Here is a 14,231-nt window from a genome sequence, read left to right on the forward strand (position 1 = left end):
GCTTAAAACTTTTAAAATGTCAAATGCCATATACTTTTATGTTATGTTCTAAAACTATCAAGTACTGAGAAAGTCATGTGCTGAAATATTTTGCATTTTAATAATTTAAATATACATATATAACATTTATAAATATATAAATAACAATATACAAAAACATATATTTACATATATACATATATACATGTACAAATATTTATATTTATATATATATATATATATATATATATATATATATATATATATATATATATATATATATATATATATTTAATATGAATAACATGTAAAATATTTTAGAACCTAATTTCCTAGTAGTTGATAATCCACTGACTGTACCTGTGAAACGTTTTCACAGAGCCAGGGAACTGCTTTTTGTTGCAAACAAATCCTATGGGGTTCTGGGAGAGTAGGGAGTAGCAAGATGGCGGCCAGTGACTTCAGTTTTTCGGCAAAATCAGCACTCCAGTGTATGTATTATATAGCTCAGTGGCGTCAGTGTATGGGGCGTCTACTTATACAATGTCTATGGGCAAAACTGGCCACGGGAGGTAGCATTCAAGCTACTTTTCCTGCCTCCTTCTTTACTGACTGCACTTACCATGGCGACTGCTGACACACTTGCACTTTGGCCAAAGGTGTTCAGCTCGAGCCTGTTTTCGTGTCTGTCACCTGCACAGCAGATCAACTCTAAACCAATTACAGTAACGGTAGCAGCATTAGCCACGCCCACTGCCTTTGACTGGTTGCTGACAGATGTGCTGATGCGCCAGATGACCAAGTAATCATTAGATTAATGAAGAAATATCTATATTGGCTTTATGTGAATAAAATCGTTTAATGATGCGTATTTAAATAATTACATGTATACACATTCTATAATTAACGTTTTAATGCAACATTTAGGCTATTATTTTATTAAATATGTAATCATTTATTTGTCCCGCATTTATAATTCCATGTTCTTTTTAGGTAGGAAGCTTTTTTGATTTTTCCCCTCTCTCCAACCTTTGTTTATATCAAGTACATTTAGGTGTAAACCTACTAAAACTCGCATGGACTTTCGAATACGACTTTCGACAGTTATGTCCCTCCTAGTCTGCCGTAGGAAGTGATATCATTCACTAGCGGAAGTAAGGAGGTCCTTTTCCCCGCAGACTCCAACATGGTGAGCTGTGTTTCTTCGTGATTCTGCCGTGTAACAATCTCTAAACATCCCGTTCTTTCATTGTATAATTAAAGCAATACAGGTTTCAGTGTACAGTAACAAACATTAACTAATGGCAGATTCGTAAATTAGGAGGCAGCAGGGCGATTTTACTCTTGAATGGATGATTTGAAAAAGCCACTTCTAACCCGCTGCTTCTTAGCATAACAGAGAAAAGGGATATGCGGCCGGAATGTATAGGAGTTTCCCGACTATGGGCGCTTTATTTTTTCTAGAGATGCATTACAAAACATAATATTTAATGTGTATGGTTATGGTTTAGAGTTATTAAATGAAAGTTCCGGTATCGCTAGGCCGCTGTCGGCGGAGCTAACCCGCATCCATTTCAGCGGCGCAGCTAGCTAAAGCTAGCCGGGCTAATGTGCTTCCCTCCGGCACGTTGTCCGGTCCCGCACATGGATAGTCGGTTTGCGTTATTATAAACTCTCACAGAGGGCTGTATTCCCAGCTTGTTGACCGGGTCTGCCGTCTCTCCTCCAGGCCAGAGGACCGAAGAAGCACCTGAAGCGCGTCGCGGCGCCGAAACACTGGATGCTGGACAAGCTCACCGGAGTCTTTGTAAGGACGCTTCTTCCCATGTTTATGATGTTAACACCGGGTTGAATAAGAATGCATTAACAGTTAGTGTAACCGATCAGACATGTGATCTTCTGTATGTCTGGGTGACACGTTGACCTGTAAATCACAAACATGCTATTGGGGAAATTAGATGTGAGGCTTTGGATGCAGTAACCTCCCTTAGCAAGCCTTGCCTGAAGGTGGGATGTTGTCCTTCCAGGCTCCTCGTCCCTCCACCGGTCCCCACAAGCTGAGGGAGTGCCTGCCCCTCATCATCTTCCTGAGGAACCGCCTGAAGTACGCCCTGACAGGGGATGAGGTGAAGAAGATCTGCATGCAGAGGTTCATCAAGATCGACGGCAAAGTCCGCACCGATGTCACCTACCCCGCTGGATTCATGGGTGAGAGTTCAGGCGTCTTCGGTCCCATAATCGTCCCTGACGAAGCGGGGTCGGTAAATTGCTGAGGATGTGCCGGACGGGGAGCGATGATGAATTTGTGGTTTTGATCAGCAGTGAGCTGAAACTATACAACCCAATTCCTCTAAGAAGTTCTGAGCTCCGACCAGAAGGTCCGATTTATCCGACATGACATGATATGCTCTCAGGCTGCTCCCCTCATCCCTAAGGAGCAGGAGGTCTTTGTTGTGTTGGAGTTGTTGGTGTCGTGCTTTCAGTCAGAGAAACTTGTCAGCTTCTTGTCAACCAGCCACCCTGGTTGTTGAATTAGCTTAGCTAATGTGCTGAGGTGACACAAGTAGGCTCTTATTTTTGTCATAGTTATATATGGAGTAATATATAGTAGTCATAAACCAGTCTACCGGTCCGTTTTATTGTAATTGGCTTTGATTGATTGGCAGGTTGGTAATTAAATGTTATTTGGTTTAATTATTGAAAAGAAAAGTGGTCCATATTCAAATCAGCAGGTCGACCTCGGAAGAAATGTGGAGTCAGGGTTAATTTTCGTTGGCCGGTGTGTCTGTGATGCAGGGCGAATTAACCGGGTTGATCCGAGACAGCCGGGTTAACGAGGACCTGAGGGTCGTTTAGATCCAAGGCGGTCCGAACTGTTAAACATCAGAGTCCTCGTTGTGCTGCGCGTCAGCGTTGATTTTGATTTCTTGTATTATTAGACACAAGTTAATTGATTGAAGCACAACCAGAGGCTGGGTTCCTTGATTAGTTTTGATCGAATCAGGAGATCTGGACTTCTACTCGTCTGTAACAGGGTCTCAGGTGATTCGTTGGTTAAGCACTAAGAAGATTTAGTGTTTCGTTGTTTGTCAAATCAAATTATGACATTCCTCATTTTAACCTGGGGGAGGCTGCACTGTTTTTTTTTTTTTTTTGTAAAAAAAAAAACAGTGCTTCTTGTAATTTTCTGACTTTTCTCATTATCATTTCCATCTTTGACGCACTTTTTCTTTAGTGTTACAGTCAGGCCCTTCTGTTTTGGGATAATCGGGTATTTCCTCCACTTTCCTTGAAAAGCAAAACTGGCACCACAATAAAGTAACAAGCAGCTCATTTACACTGCAGAAAGGGAACTAAAAGTCAAATGTTCTTGAAATTAGTGCTTTTCCTGGATTTGAGTCACAAAATAAGACTATTTACCAATGGAATGAGCATTGTTACCCCAAAAATAAGATGATTAGATACACTGCACTTGAAATAAGACGATGGAGATGAATTATTCTTATTCCAAGTGCAAAAATCTTATTCCATTTGCAAATAGTCTTATTTACCTAATTTCAACAATGTTTTGCCTAATTTTAGTTTCCTTGCAGTGTATTTCCACAATGAGGCGATTGACCAGGTGAACCCCAGAGGAAGCAGGAGCAGCCTGATCAGTGCTTTTCCTCCACACATAGCTGCTTGTTACATTCCCACTAGTTTCTGCTTCCAGTTGCACAAACGGGCTGAGATCAGCTTCACTTGTAGCTGATCTGTCAGACAGAGCGCCTCCTTTCTTCATCGCTGCTCAGCCGCCTCAGGAGGAGAGCCCAGGGAAGCCCCCCAGCTGCTGTTTCCATCCAAGCAGTGGGCCGTCCTCTCAGGAGCTGGTGATGGTGAAATGTTCTCGGTCACTGGATCCTGCAAGATGTCTCCCTTTTATTTACTGATTTATTGGATTGTGTAAAGAAATGCTGCACAACTTTGTTTTTGACTTGGAAATCTCCAGAAACGTCCCTCCTAAGCTTTGATTCCTTCATGTTTTACTGTAAAATGTGTCACATGACACATTTTAATCACACATCCTCTCTGAGACGGGGTAACTAAGGGCTTCAGTCGCTGCATCAGCGTCTGCGCTGCCTCTCCTCTTCAGTGTAGTAGCGGTTAAATGTTGCCAGGGCGTCCCACAGAAAATGGACCAATTCTGGCAGTAGCTGTCTGGTGTGTGAGGAACAGGGAAGTGGAAGAGAGGAGTACCAGGACCGCTGCGGAGTGGGGGGAGTTGTTTTGGGTTTAAACCAAATGAGACCTCCTGCTAAGTTTATGGATATCCTTGTTATGCTGTTATCATATCAATTGAAAGAGGTCTCCAAGTGACTATAATGATTTATCACAATATGTAGGAAGATTTATCATGACAGGTCTAGTGGTTGGTGACACACATCTGTTGGTGAAATGAAAGAATATTTCCTGATTGTCTTCCTTTAGACGTCATCAGCATCGAGAAGACGGGCGAACACTTCCGTCTGATTTATGATGTGAAGGGACGCTTCACCGTCCACCGCATCACTGCCGAGGAGGCCAAGGTGAGAGCTGGACGCCACCCGCTGCTGTTTGACTTAAGAAGAACAGTTAGCTACTCTGTTAATTAAATGACATTAAATTGTTAATGTTTCAGCTTTTAGATGAAAATAAATGCAGTGAAGTCGTCTTTGTGCTGAACCGTCTCCTCTCTGCAGTACAAGCTGTGCAAGGTGAAGAAACTCCTCGTCGGCACCAAAGGGATTCCCCACCTGGTGACCCACGACGCCCGCACCATCCGCTACCCGGACCCCCTCATCAAGGTCAACGACACGGTCCGCATTGACCTGGATACCGGCAAGATCACAGATTTTATCAAGTTTGATACCGGTGGGTTCATGTTGTTAAACGGGCTCAGCTGGCTCCTCCAGACACGCTTTCTGGTCTCTGACCTGCTTCCCTCCTCTCCTGTTTCCAGGTAACCTCTGCATGGTGACCGGCGGCGCTAACTTGGGTCGTATCGGCATCATCACCAACAGGGAGCGCCACCCTGGATCCTTCGACGTGGTGCACGTCAAGGACAGCACAGGCAACAGCTTTGCCACCAGGCTCTCCAACATCTTTGTCATTGGCAAGGTGAGCAGATCCAGACCCTAACCCAACCAGCCATTTGTTTCCTTCACATGAAGGGAAACAAATCAGGTTGTAGGAGTGAGCTTGAGGACTCTGGTTCAGATGGAGACCGGTCAGCGTGGAGCAATGATGATCTTTTATGCTTTTGATCAGCAATGAAATAAAACAGCAATTCCTCTAAGAAGTTCTGAGCTCCACCAGCAAACAGCTTTTCTGCTGAGTTAACATCACTGATGCCTCACAGCCAGATGAGAGTTTTACCTGAAAGGACTGCAGTCTGATCAGCATCTTCACTGCAGGAGGATCTTTAAGTTGTCAGAGCTATAAGCAATATCCAAAGGTTTCTCAGCTCTGTTTCCTTTTGAGCTGTCCATATTAGAGCTGCAAGAGGCATTGAACTGCAGTTATGGTGAATAAAGGCGTTAAGCTGCAGGTAATATTTCATAGGATGCTGTGCTTCATGAGCTGTCCTCACCGTTTGTCCTGCTGGCTGCTCTGTTGGCTTCATTAGATCTGCTTAACAGATGCTAAAGCTCAACAGTAATCATGGGTTCAGTGTGAATGAGGTTAAAGAGCAAAAACCTCTCCACTGATAATAAATAAACTCATGAAAAAACAACTTTTAAGTTTAGTGAATATAAATGGTGTGCAGAGCAAATGCTCCTGCATCTTCAGCAAAGCAGGCGGTCGCCTGTTTCATCAGAGATTTGCTTTAGATCACGTTTGCAGGGTAAATAAACTGCTGTCCTGCTGCGTAGTTGTTTCTCAGCGGTTATAGTGAATATACGTTATTTTAGCAGAAGTAATTCTTTAGACACACTGAGGTGTTTAATGTACCTTAACATCAGTCCTGAGATATTTGCATGTTGCAAAGCTCACGTCACTTCTAGGTGTTGAATTGGTGAATGTTTGTGGTTCAAACACAAACTATTTTTGTTTTGATCACTCTAAACTGTTCTGTCGTGTTTTCTTCCAGGGCAACAAGCCGTGGGTGTCCATGCCCAGAGGAAAGGGAATCCGTCTGACCATCGCCGAGGAGAGAGACAAGAGGCTGGCTGCCAAGCAGGGCAGCAGCTAAACTGGCCCACAACGGACAGCCTGAGCCCTGGTTTTCAAATAAAATGTTATTTACAAATCAGCTGTTGTTGTGGTGGTACATTACACGCCAGGTGTGACCATGCAGTGTGAGGGATTCCTAGCTTGTCCCAAATAATCAACATTATGAGCAATAAACAGGGTGCTTGCGCAAGTCTTAATAAGTATTGAATTTTGAAACACTGTTTTCCAGACCTTGAAAAGTCTTGAATTTTGTGTGAAAGTCTTAATAAAGTATGGGGAAAAAATGTATGGTAGAATTTTACAGTATGCTCAAAGGCATTGTGAAATGAGAAATAGGAAGGTAGGCTATAAAACTATAATTTTACTAACTGGTCACGTACTATATTGGCCTAATGGAATCAAACACTTGTTTGATGTGAAATTCATGTACTGGTGATTTTCATGTTTTGAAACGTTTTCATCAGTAAAAGCATAATTTACTGTGAATAATGCATTTGTTCATTGAATACTAGCCTATAAAAATTAAATTTCTAATAAACAGTTTGTACAATCTCAACCAATGAAGTAGGCAGTAGGCGCATAAGTATACAAGTACATAAAGTTAAGGTCTTGGGGGAAAAAAATATCAGTTTTAAAAAAGTCTGGAATTTTAATTTGGAAAAAGAGCAAGCACCCTGATAAAGTCTTTTATAGAAAAACCAGATGGACGCTGCAAGATTTAAAATGAATACAAAATGACGCTGGTTTTACATGTTAAGAAATGCCAGCATCAAAGCAGGTAAGAAGTATCACGCTCTTTTATGGAGAGTAGAAATGACAGCCGCGTCCATAAAACCCTTTATCCGTGAAGTTCTGATTATTTTTTCTTCAGACTTTCAGCCATTTGCTGCTGGTCGGTGGGTCTAAATGTTTTTTCTAAGCTATGATCAGACTAGCAACCCTGAACAGTCAAGTTTTATTTTTATCACTCACTTTAGAGTGAAACTCGTTAATAGCATATTTACACAAGGTGAGTCCTTCAAACTTTTAGCTGCTTGTAAGGTTGATTGTGGCTCTCGGATAATGAAAACTCAAAATTTGACTACAGTTAAGGTGATCCAGCAGCGGATAACGGCCTCAGAGGATCGTCAACCAAAACCCTTTCAAAGAATTAGGAGCATGATGGAGTGATGATTCCTTCACACGGGCTACTATCGTAACATTCCTCATGTCAGACCGCTGAACCACAGATGTTAAGCATTTTGTCTGGGCTAGCGGGAAAAAGAAAGAACTGGACTTGCTCAGCGGTCCAATTTTCAGATGAACATAAATTCTGCATTTCATTTTTAAATCAAGGTTCCAGAGTTTGTAGAGATAATAGGCCAGTCAGTGATGTTTGGGTCACTGTTATCTGCAGGTTCTGATCCACTGGGTTTTCTGAATCCCACAGTGGATGCAGCGGTCTAGTAGGACATTTTAGTAGTGATGGGTCGATGAGGCGTCATGAAACGTTTCGACACATTGCAACTCTGTGCCAATACTGTGTCACTGAATACTGACACCTGCTGGACCTTAAAAATCCCTACAGGCAACCTGGTTGACAGAGTTAACTGACACTGATTTGATGACCAAGTATACACAATACAATTTAAATCATTGTATGTTGCATTGTATTATTTTATATTTTCATCTGAATTAAACATATATTTGATTTATTTTTAGATACAGTCAATAAATAATGTGAAAGAGGATGCTTGTGGACTGGCTTTTTTATTTTTTACAAATGGTTGATCGGGCGCTTTGTTTAGTTACCTGACTGATATCATCTGTTCTGAAATCGGACATGCTGAGTATGACAAAGGGAGGAAAAACTACTCAGAGTAGCAACTTTCTACTCAGTGTAGATCAGCCGTTTTTTTCTGAAACGACGCTCAGAACAAAGACACACAGCGCAACCCGCCCAACCAAAAAAGCGTTGCAGAACCCATCCATCAGTGGTGCGCTCCGATCAGCACCTGGCGCTCACAGAGCGAGACTGTGGTACAACACCATCACACCAGAGTTGCAAAATGGTTAAAAATTAACCATTATTAACCGTTATTTTGTTTACAGTTCAGCTTGGATTTTCTTTACTGCGCAGCATAAGCTTTGCTGTGCGCGCTGCTGTGCGCGAATGCACACGCGTGCAGCTTAGAGGGAACAGAAACAGTTTGGCGCGTCAGTCAGTTCGAAACAGGCGCTGTATTGGTCACGTGACCGAAACAGTTCCTGTATCGGTCACGTGACTTTTCCGTAGCAATACACACATCGACACGGGTTTCGCTCTATGAGACCGACACATGCGCTGACGCATCGGTGTTGCCGGACCCATCACTACATTTTAGAGCACACAGTTCCTTCAGCTTACAAGCTGTATGGAGATGCTGGTTATTTTACCAGCAGGACCTGACACCTGCCCAAGGTACCAAAAGATGGTCCAATGACCATGATGCTCCTGTTCTTGACTGGTCAGCAGAACCCCCAGTGGTCATCTGGCAGGAGGCAGGGTTAACCCTGGAAAGATCGGCAGTCCATCACAGGAAAACAGACCATCCACACACACCTAGGGACAGTTTAGAGTCACATCACAAAAAGAGTTCACTTTTAATCTCTTTCCAGCCTTTCAATTCCATTTTATTTATATAGCGCCAATTCATGACACCTCAAGGCACTTTCCAAAGTCAAACTTAATCATATTATACAGATTGGTCAAAAATGTCCTATATAAGGAAACCAGTTGATTGCTTCAAAGTCCCGACAAGCAGCATTCACTCCTGGGGAAGCGTAGAGCCACAGGGAGAGTCATCTGCATTGTCCATGGCTTTGCAGCAATCTCTCATACTGAGCAAGCATAAAGCGACTGTGGGAAGAAAAACTCCCCATTAACGGGAAGGAAAACCTCCGGCAGAACCGGGCTCAGTATGAACGGTCATCTGCCTCGACCGACTGGGGTTACAGAAGACAGAGCAGAGACACAACAAGAGAGACAAAAAAGCACAGAAGTTCACATTGATCTAGTAATCTGTTCTACATTAGATGGTAATAGCGGGTGAGCCGTCTTCTCTGGATGATGTCACAGTTAACAGAACGCCAGACCAGGTGTACCTACTATGAAGAAAAAAGAGAGAGAGAGCAAAAAGTTAAAAGCTGAAATAACAACAAACAATGCAAATTGGAGAACAGTAGGAGAAATCAGTAGAGTGAGTAAAATAGACCCTAATGTCCTCCAGCAGCCTAAGCCTATAGCAGCATAACTACAGAGATAGCTCAGGGTAACATGAGCCACTCTAACTATAAGCTTTGTGAAAAAGGAAAGTTTTAACATTAGTCTTAAAAGTAGACAGGGTGTCTGCCTCACGGACCAAAACTGGGAGTTGGTTCCACAGGAGAGGAGCCTGATAGCTAAAGGATCTGCCTCCCATTCTACTTTTAGAGACTCTAGGAACCACCAGCAGACCTGCAGTCTGAAAGCGAAGTGCTCTGTTAGGAACATACGGGGTAATCAGAGCTCTGATATATGATGGAGTTTGATTATTAAGGGCTTTATACGTTAGAAGGAGAATTTTAAATTCTATTCTTGATTTAACAGGAAGCAAATGAAGGGAAGCTAAAATTGGAGAAATATGATCCCTCTTGTTGATTTTCATCAGAACTCTTGCTGCAGCATTTTGGATCAGCTGAAGACTTCAAACTGCATTTTGTGGACTTCCTGTAAAGAATTACAATAGTCCAGTCCTCGTCATGCTGTCCCATGCTCCTCTGTTGACCTTTGCTAACTGTTAGATGCTCATGATGTAACTGCTGGATGAAGCTCACTTAAGTGGAAACGCCCTCTGGTGTCTTGTTTTTTGCATAGAGGTGGAACAATCTCTTTCACACCCATCACTGGTTTGCCAGTGCAACGAAATGCGTCCACAGCATGCGGTTGCGGCCACTGTCGATGGCCTCCTTTAACTTCCAAATGTTAACACCCTCCTCCACCATGAAGCAGCTACTCCACCGTCTCTGTTTTCTGTGGATGTGGCCTGCTTCCAGCCACGGCAGCGAACGCTCACACCTGATCGCCTGTGCTGTGTGCGTTGAACACAATACGGGGAACGGTTGTCTAAAATTAACCGTGGACAGAATGCGTTCATGGCTAACACTGGCATCAGCGATCTCAGATTATTATCTGTTACAGAAATAGCAGTCTGGAGGAAGTGGGTTTTTTTGGGGTTTGATCAGAAAGATGGAAAGCGTCAACGTCAGAGTCAGGATGTATTGTTAAAAACAAACAGTACTATGAAATTACAGATGCGCTTTACTAAAACTAGCGCCAACACTCTTGTCCATCCCTACACACACACACACTCTTCCACAGTCATGCATTGTATTGCACATGATCCCATATTAGAAAAGACAATATATTCTAAAAAAAACTTTCACATTTAAAATCTATATAGGGATGGGGCACCATAGTGGGACAGGGGGAGAATGCCCGTTCACTTCTGCAATGGCTCCAATGGGAGCAAAACCATACTGTGATTTTGAGGAACGCTCTTCTGTGGCACCTGCCAGACGGGAGCCGGGAGATTAGGGGGAGGGGGGGGGGTGTATTATCCTGCAGGATGGTATTTTCTTGGCGCAGGCAGCACGTCCTGAAAATACCATCCAGGGAGAGCAGGGGGGGAGTCCGAAAATCGTCTCAGCAGATCTGATCAAACGTCGAAGGGATTTCTTATTCTTCTGTTGAAGAAGACGGATGTCTGGAAAACTATCAGTCTTGCAGTATTGCTACATCATTTGCTCACAGCTTCACCTCAGCTTTGGCAGAACATTACAGTGTGAATGAAAAGGCCACCCCCAGCTCAGGCAAACACAGCAGAGCAGGTACATCCACAGACGTACATAATAAAATCCATCCATCCATTTTCTACCACTTGTGGGGTCGCAAGGGGCGCTGGTGCCTATCTCCAGCTGTCAATGGGCGAGAGGGTGGGGGTTCCCCCTGGACAGGTCGCCAGTCTGTCGCAGGGCAACACGGAGACAAAACAACCTAACAGTCATGTTTTTGGACTGTGGGAGGAAGCCGGAGTACCCGGAGAGAACCCACGCATGCACAGGGAGAACATGCAAACTCCATGCAGAAAGAACCAGGGTTGGACTCAACCCCAGGACCTTCTTGCTGCAAGGCAACAGCGCTACCCACTGCTGCACTATGCAGCCCTCATAATAAAATAAGAATTAAGCAAACACATTTAACGTATATATTTTTTTGACAACAAATAAGGCCACTCATGTGACCAGGTTGAATAAATCAATGAGTAACAAGCAAAAACAGACAGAACAAGGCCATGTTGTGCATGCTTTTTAATGACCAAACAGATATTAAACAGAAGATATTAAATAAAAAAAATCTAGCTTAAAACTTATCAAAGCTCTGTTCTGAATAAATTATTGAAAATAAAGTATCTAGTGTACTTTATTAGATACAACCATTTATAAAGGAGGGGAGGCTCGCTACAGAGCAGAATGATTAGGATATTAATAATTATTAAAGTTAGGATATTATGCCAATAAAATTGAACAGACAGCTAAACAACATTAAGCTATTTTGCATCATTTTTGCATGCCTCTCTATGAATGAACAGTAATGCCATTTGCCATTAAATACACTGCAGTGCCATTACCGTTAGCTCGTAATATGCTGTCAGCATTTCGGATTTTAATTTAAAGCAATACGTTATTGCATTTAAAAAAAAACTTTTATAGCTATAAAGACATCTTTGCTATACTGAATGCCTTTAAAATATAATATTTTATAATAACAGCCCAACTAAGCATTTAAGGGAGCACATTAGTTTGTGAACACGCCCAGGTGGCCTCCCCATCTCTGAGCTCTGGGCTTACGTAAAGCTACTTTACTAGAAAACCGTGAAGGCCTCACGCACACTTTGTAGCTGTCCTTGCAGCGCTTGTTCAAAAACCAGCCCTATAATAAATGCCCGTCAGATATGAAAACACTTTTCGGGGGAATCAATAGCCGAGAGGGTCTTTTTTTATCTGCAAATGTTGATAAATGAAGTAAAAAAAAAAAATGTCCACCAGCGGAAAGGACCAATTCTCATTGAAAAAGCGCAGGTGCTATCGCTGTGCCTAGCTGTGCCTGTGTCTGCATCCATCGTTAGTAGAATTTAATCGTGACTTTGATAACATCATTTCTAAATTATGAGGATGCCAAGGTATACATGATATAATAGGATTAACACTGGTGTGATGTTCGTCAATTTTGAACATTTATCAAAAGAGTAGGGAAACACAATACAACATAGGTAAATACTGGTCATCAGCCATAACAGCAAGATTCATGTTGGATATTGATATTTACCCAGATTTTCAGTTCGGTGCACCCCTAATTTCCCCCTTTATTTTATATTTAACTACAGACTACATCGTTCAGAGTGCCCAGGCTAGTATGGAGGGGCTCAAAGCACTTGCTCAGTCGGCTTACGCCTTGGGCCGGCTATGCTATGAATGTTCTCTTATTTCTCTCTACAAAAAGAATAAAACATCCAGTCACCTTCTATCCTTCCTTTCTTATTCCTCTTTATATTCCCCAACCCTTCACCATATTTGACTTTATCCCTGCATCTTATGCTCTGATTCCCTTCTCCATCCCTCACTGTCTCTATGTCCTGACTTCAGTATCTGTCCATATGGTGACCGCTGGGTTGCAGCATGCTCAGACGCTGCAGAAACCTGGCCTGGCACACACCAACACAGTGTGTGTTTGTGCTTGTGTGTGTGTGTGTGTGTGTGTGTGTTGTGGCTTTCACGTCCACTTGCCAAGCGTGCGTATCAGTGCAGTGAAAGAGCTTGAGATGAATATGACACGTCTAGCTCTGTGACTTTCATTTGCAGCCCTGCCTTTCTAACCTGACAACATGACAACAGTCACAGCGGGAACATGCGAGCGGGCCCACTCTCTCCAAACTGGCCGTTTTCAGGCGGCCTGAACAGCACAATGAGACATTTTGAAGGCAAATGTAACTTTAGGTCTGAATATGTTTGGACTATATCCATATATCTGTAAATGTCCATATACGTATGTATCTTTATGCTGGGATTTGTGCTACATAGCATATGTGGTTACAGCCTCCTAGCTCACAGTGCTCATTTATATAAACTTACTATAATGCTGACATGGTTAAATTAAGCATCCTGACAATTACATTGTAGAAACATGAGAAATTTTTCAGTGGAAGCAGATTTAAAACAAAGATGTAACCCATCGAAGGTGTTTTGGCGATGCCACTGCAGGCCAACCCTGCTCTGCAGATGATCTCAGGCACTGACACGTGCGCAGACTCTATGAAGATCAGAAGCACCAAGCTAACCAGACGCATGGCTCGCTCTGCTCTGCTCCTTTCAGGCCGGCCCTTGTGTGCACAGCAACAATCGCATTTCGTTCCCGCGGTGGCTTTGAAGCAGCAGAGGGAAAGGCGCAGAAAAACGTCCAGTCTGAGATCTGAAAGCGACTGCCTTGAAATGAGATTAAAGACGGGGCAGAAAGAGTTCGCAGCAGTGCTACAAGAAGTCGGTCAGTGAAAGGCATCCGGTCCGATGCAGCTTATTCACATATGCAAACCCGGTTCATCGTTTTCTTCCTCGGCTGTGTGTTTGGAGCCACCGTTTTGATGGTTTGGTTAAGGGCAACGTACATTGGTGAGGTCAGAGGCGTGCCAAGAGAAGGGGCCCCTATTATTGTTTATAAAGCAACCAACACCAGCTGAGTCCGATTGGTGGTTGACGCTCCAAGGCGCTACGTGGAGCGATCCTTTTCCAACCTGTCCTATTCAAGAGGGGTCTATGCTTCCTAACTAAGTCATACCTCCTAACTGGGAGGTATGACTTAGGCCTTAGAGCCGTTGCTTTAAGAAAATGAACGTCAATATTTAATGTAACAGGAATTTGCCATGTCATTTTAATCTATTAAATATCGATAGAATAGAATATTTTATTTATTCTGGAACATGATATGATTTAAAAATGTTTATATTGAA

At 42.9% G+C, this 14,231-nt stretch overlaps 1 protein-coding gene and 2 non-coding genes across 3 annotated transcripts; all 3 read left to right on the top strand.

Moving 5' to 3' along the window:
- Positions 1-1,092: 1,092 nt before the first annotated feature.
- On the top strand, positions 1,093-6,250 carry rps4x (ribosomal protein S4 X-linked). Its single transcript, XM_012874985.3, has 7 exons — positions 1,093-1,168; positions 1,709-1,786; positions 2,007-2,187; positions 4,447-4,544; positions 4,698-4,869; positions 4,958-5,115; positions 6,089-6,250. The coding sequence occupies exons 1-7, from the start codon at positions 1,166-1,168 to the stop codon at positions 6,188-6,190; spliced, it is 792 nt and encodes a 263-aa protein (XP_012730439.3). The 5' UTR covers positions 1,093-1,165; the 3' UTR covers positions 6,191-6,250.
- LOC118565980 lies at positions 2,271-2,347 on the top strand. Its single transcript, XR_004932727.1, has one exon. It is a non-coding gene; the product is annotated as a small nucleolar RNA SNORD61 (small nucleolar RNA).
- LOC118565979 lies at positions 5,236-5,307 on the top strand. Its single transcript, XR_004932726.1, has one exon. It is a non-coding gene; the product is annotated as a small nucleolar RNA SNORD61 (small nucleolar RNA).
- Positions 6,251-14,231: the final 7,981 nt, after the last annotated feature.

The sequence above is a fragment of the Fundulus heteroclitus genome, chromosome 14, assembly GCF_011125445.2.
Source record: "Fundulus heteroclitus isolate FHET01 chromosome 14, MU-UCD_Fhet_4.1, whole genome shotgun sequence".
Lineage (NCBI taxonomy): Eukaryota > Metazoa > Chordata > Actinopteri > Cyprinodontiformes > Fundulidae > Fundulus > Fundulus heteroclitus.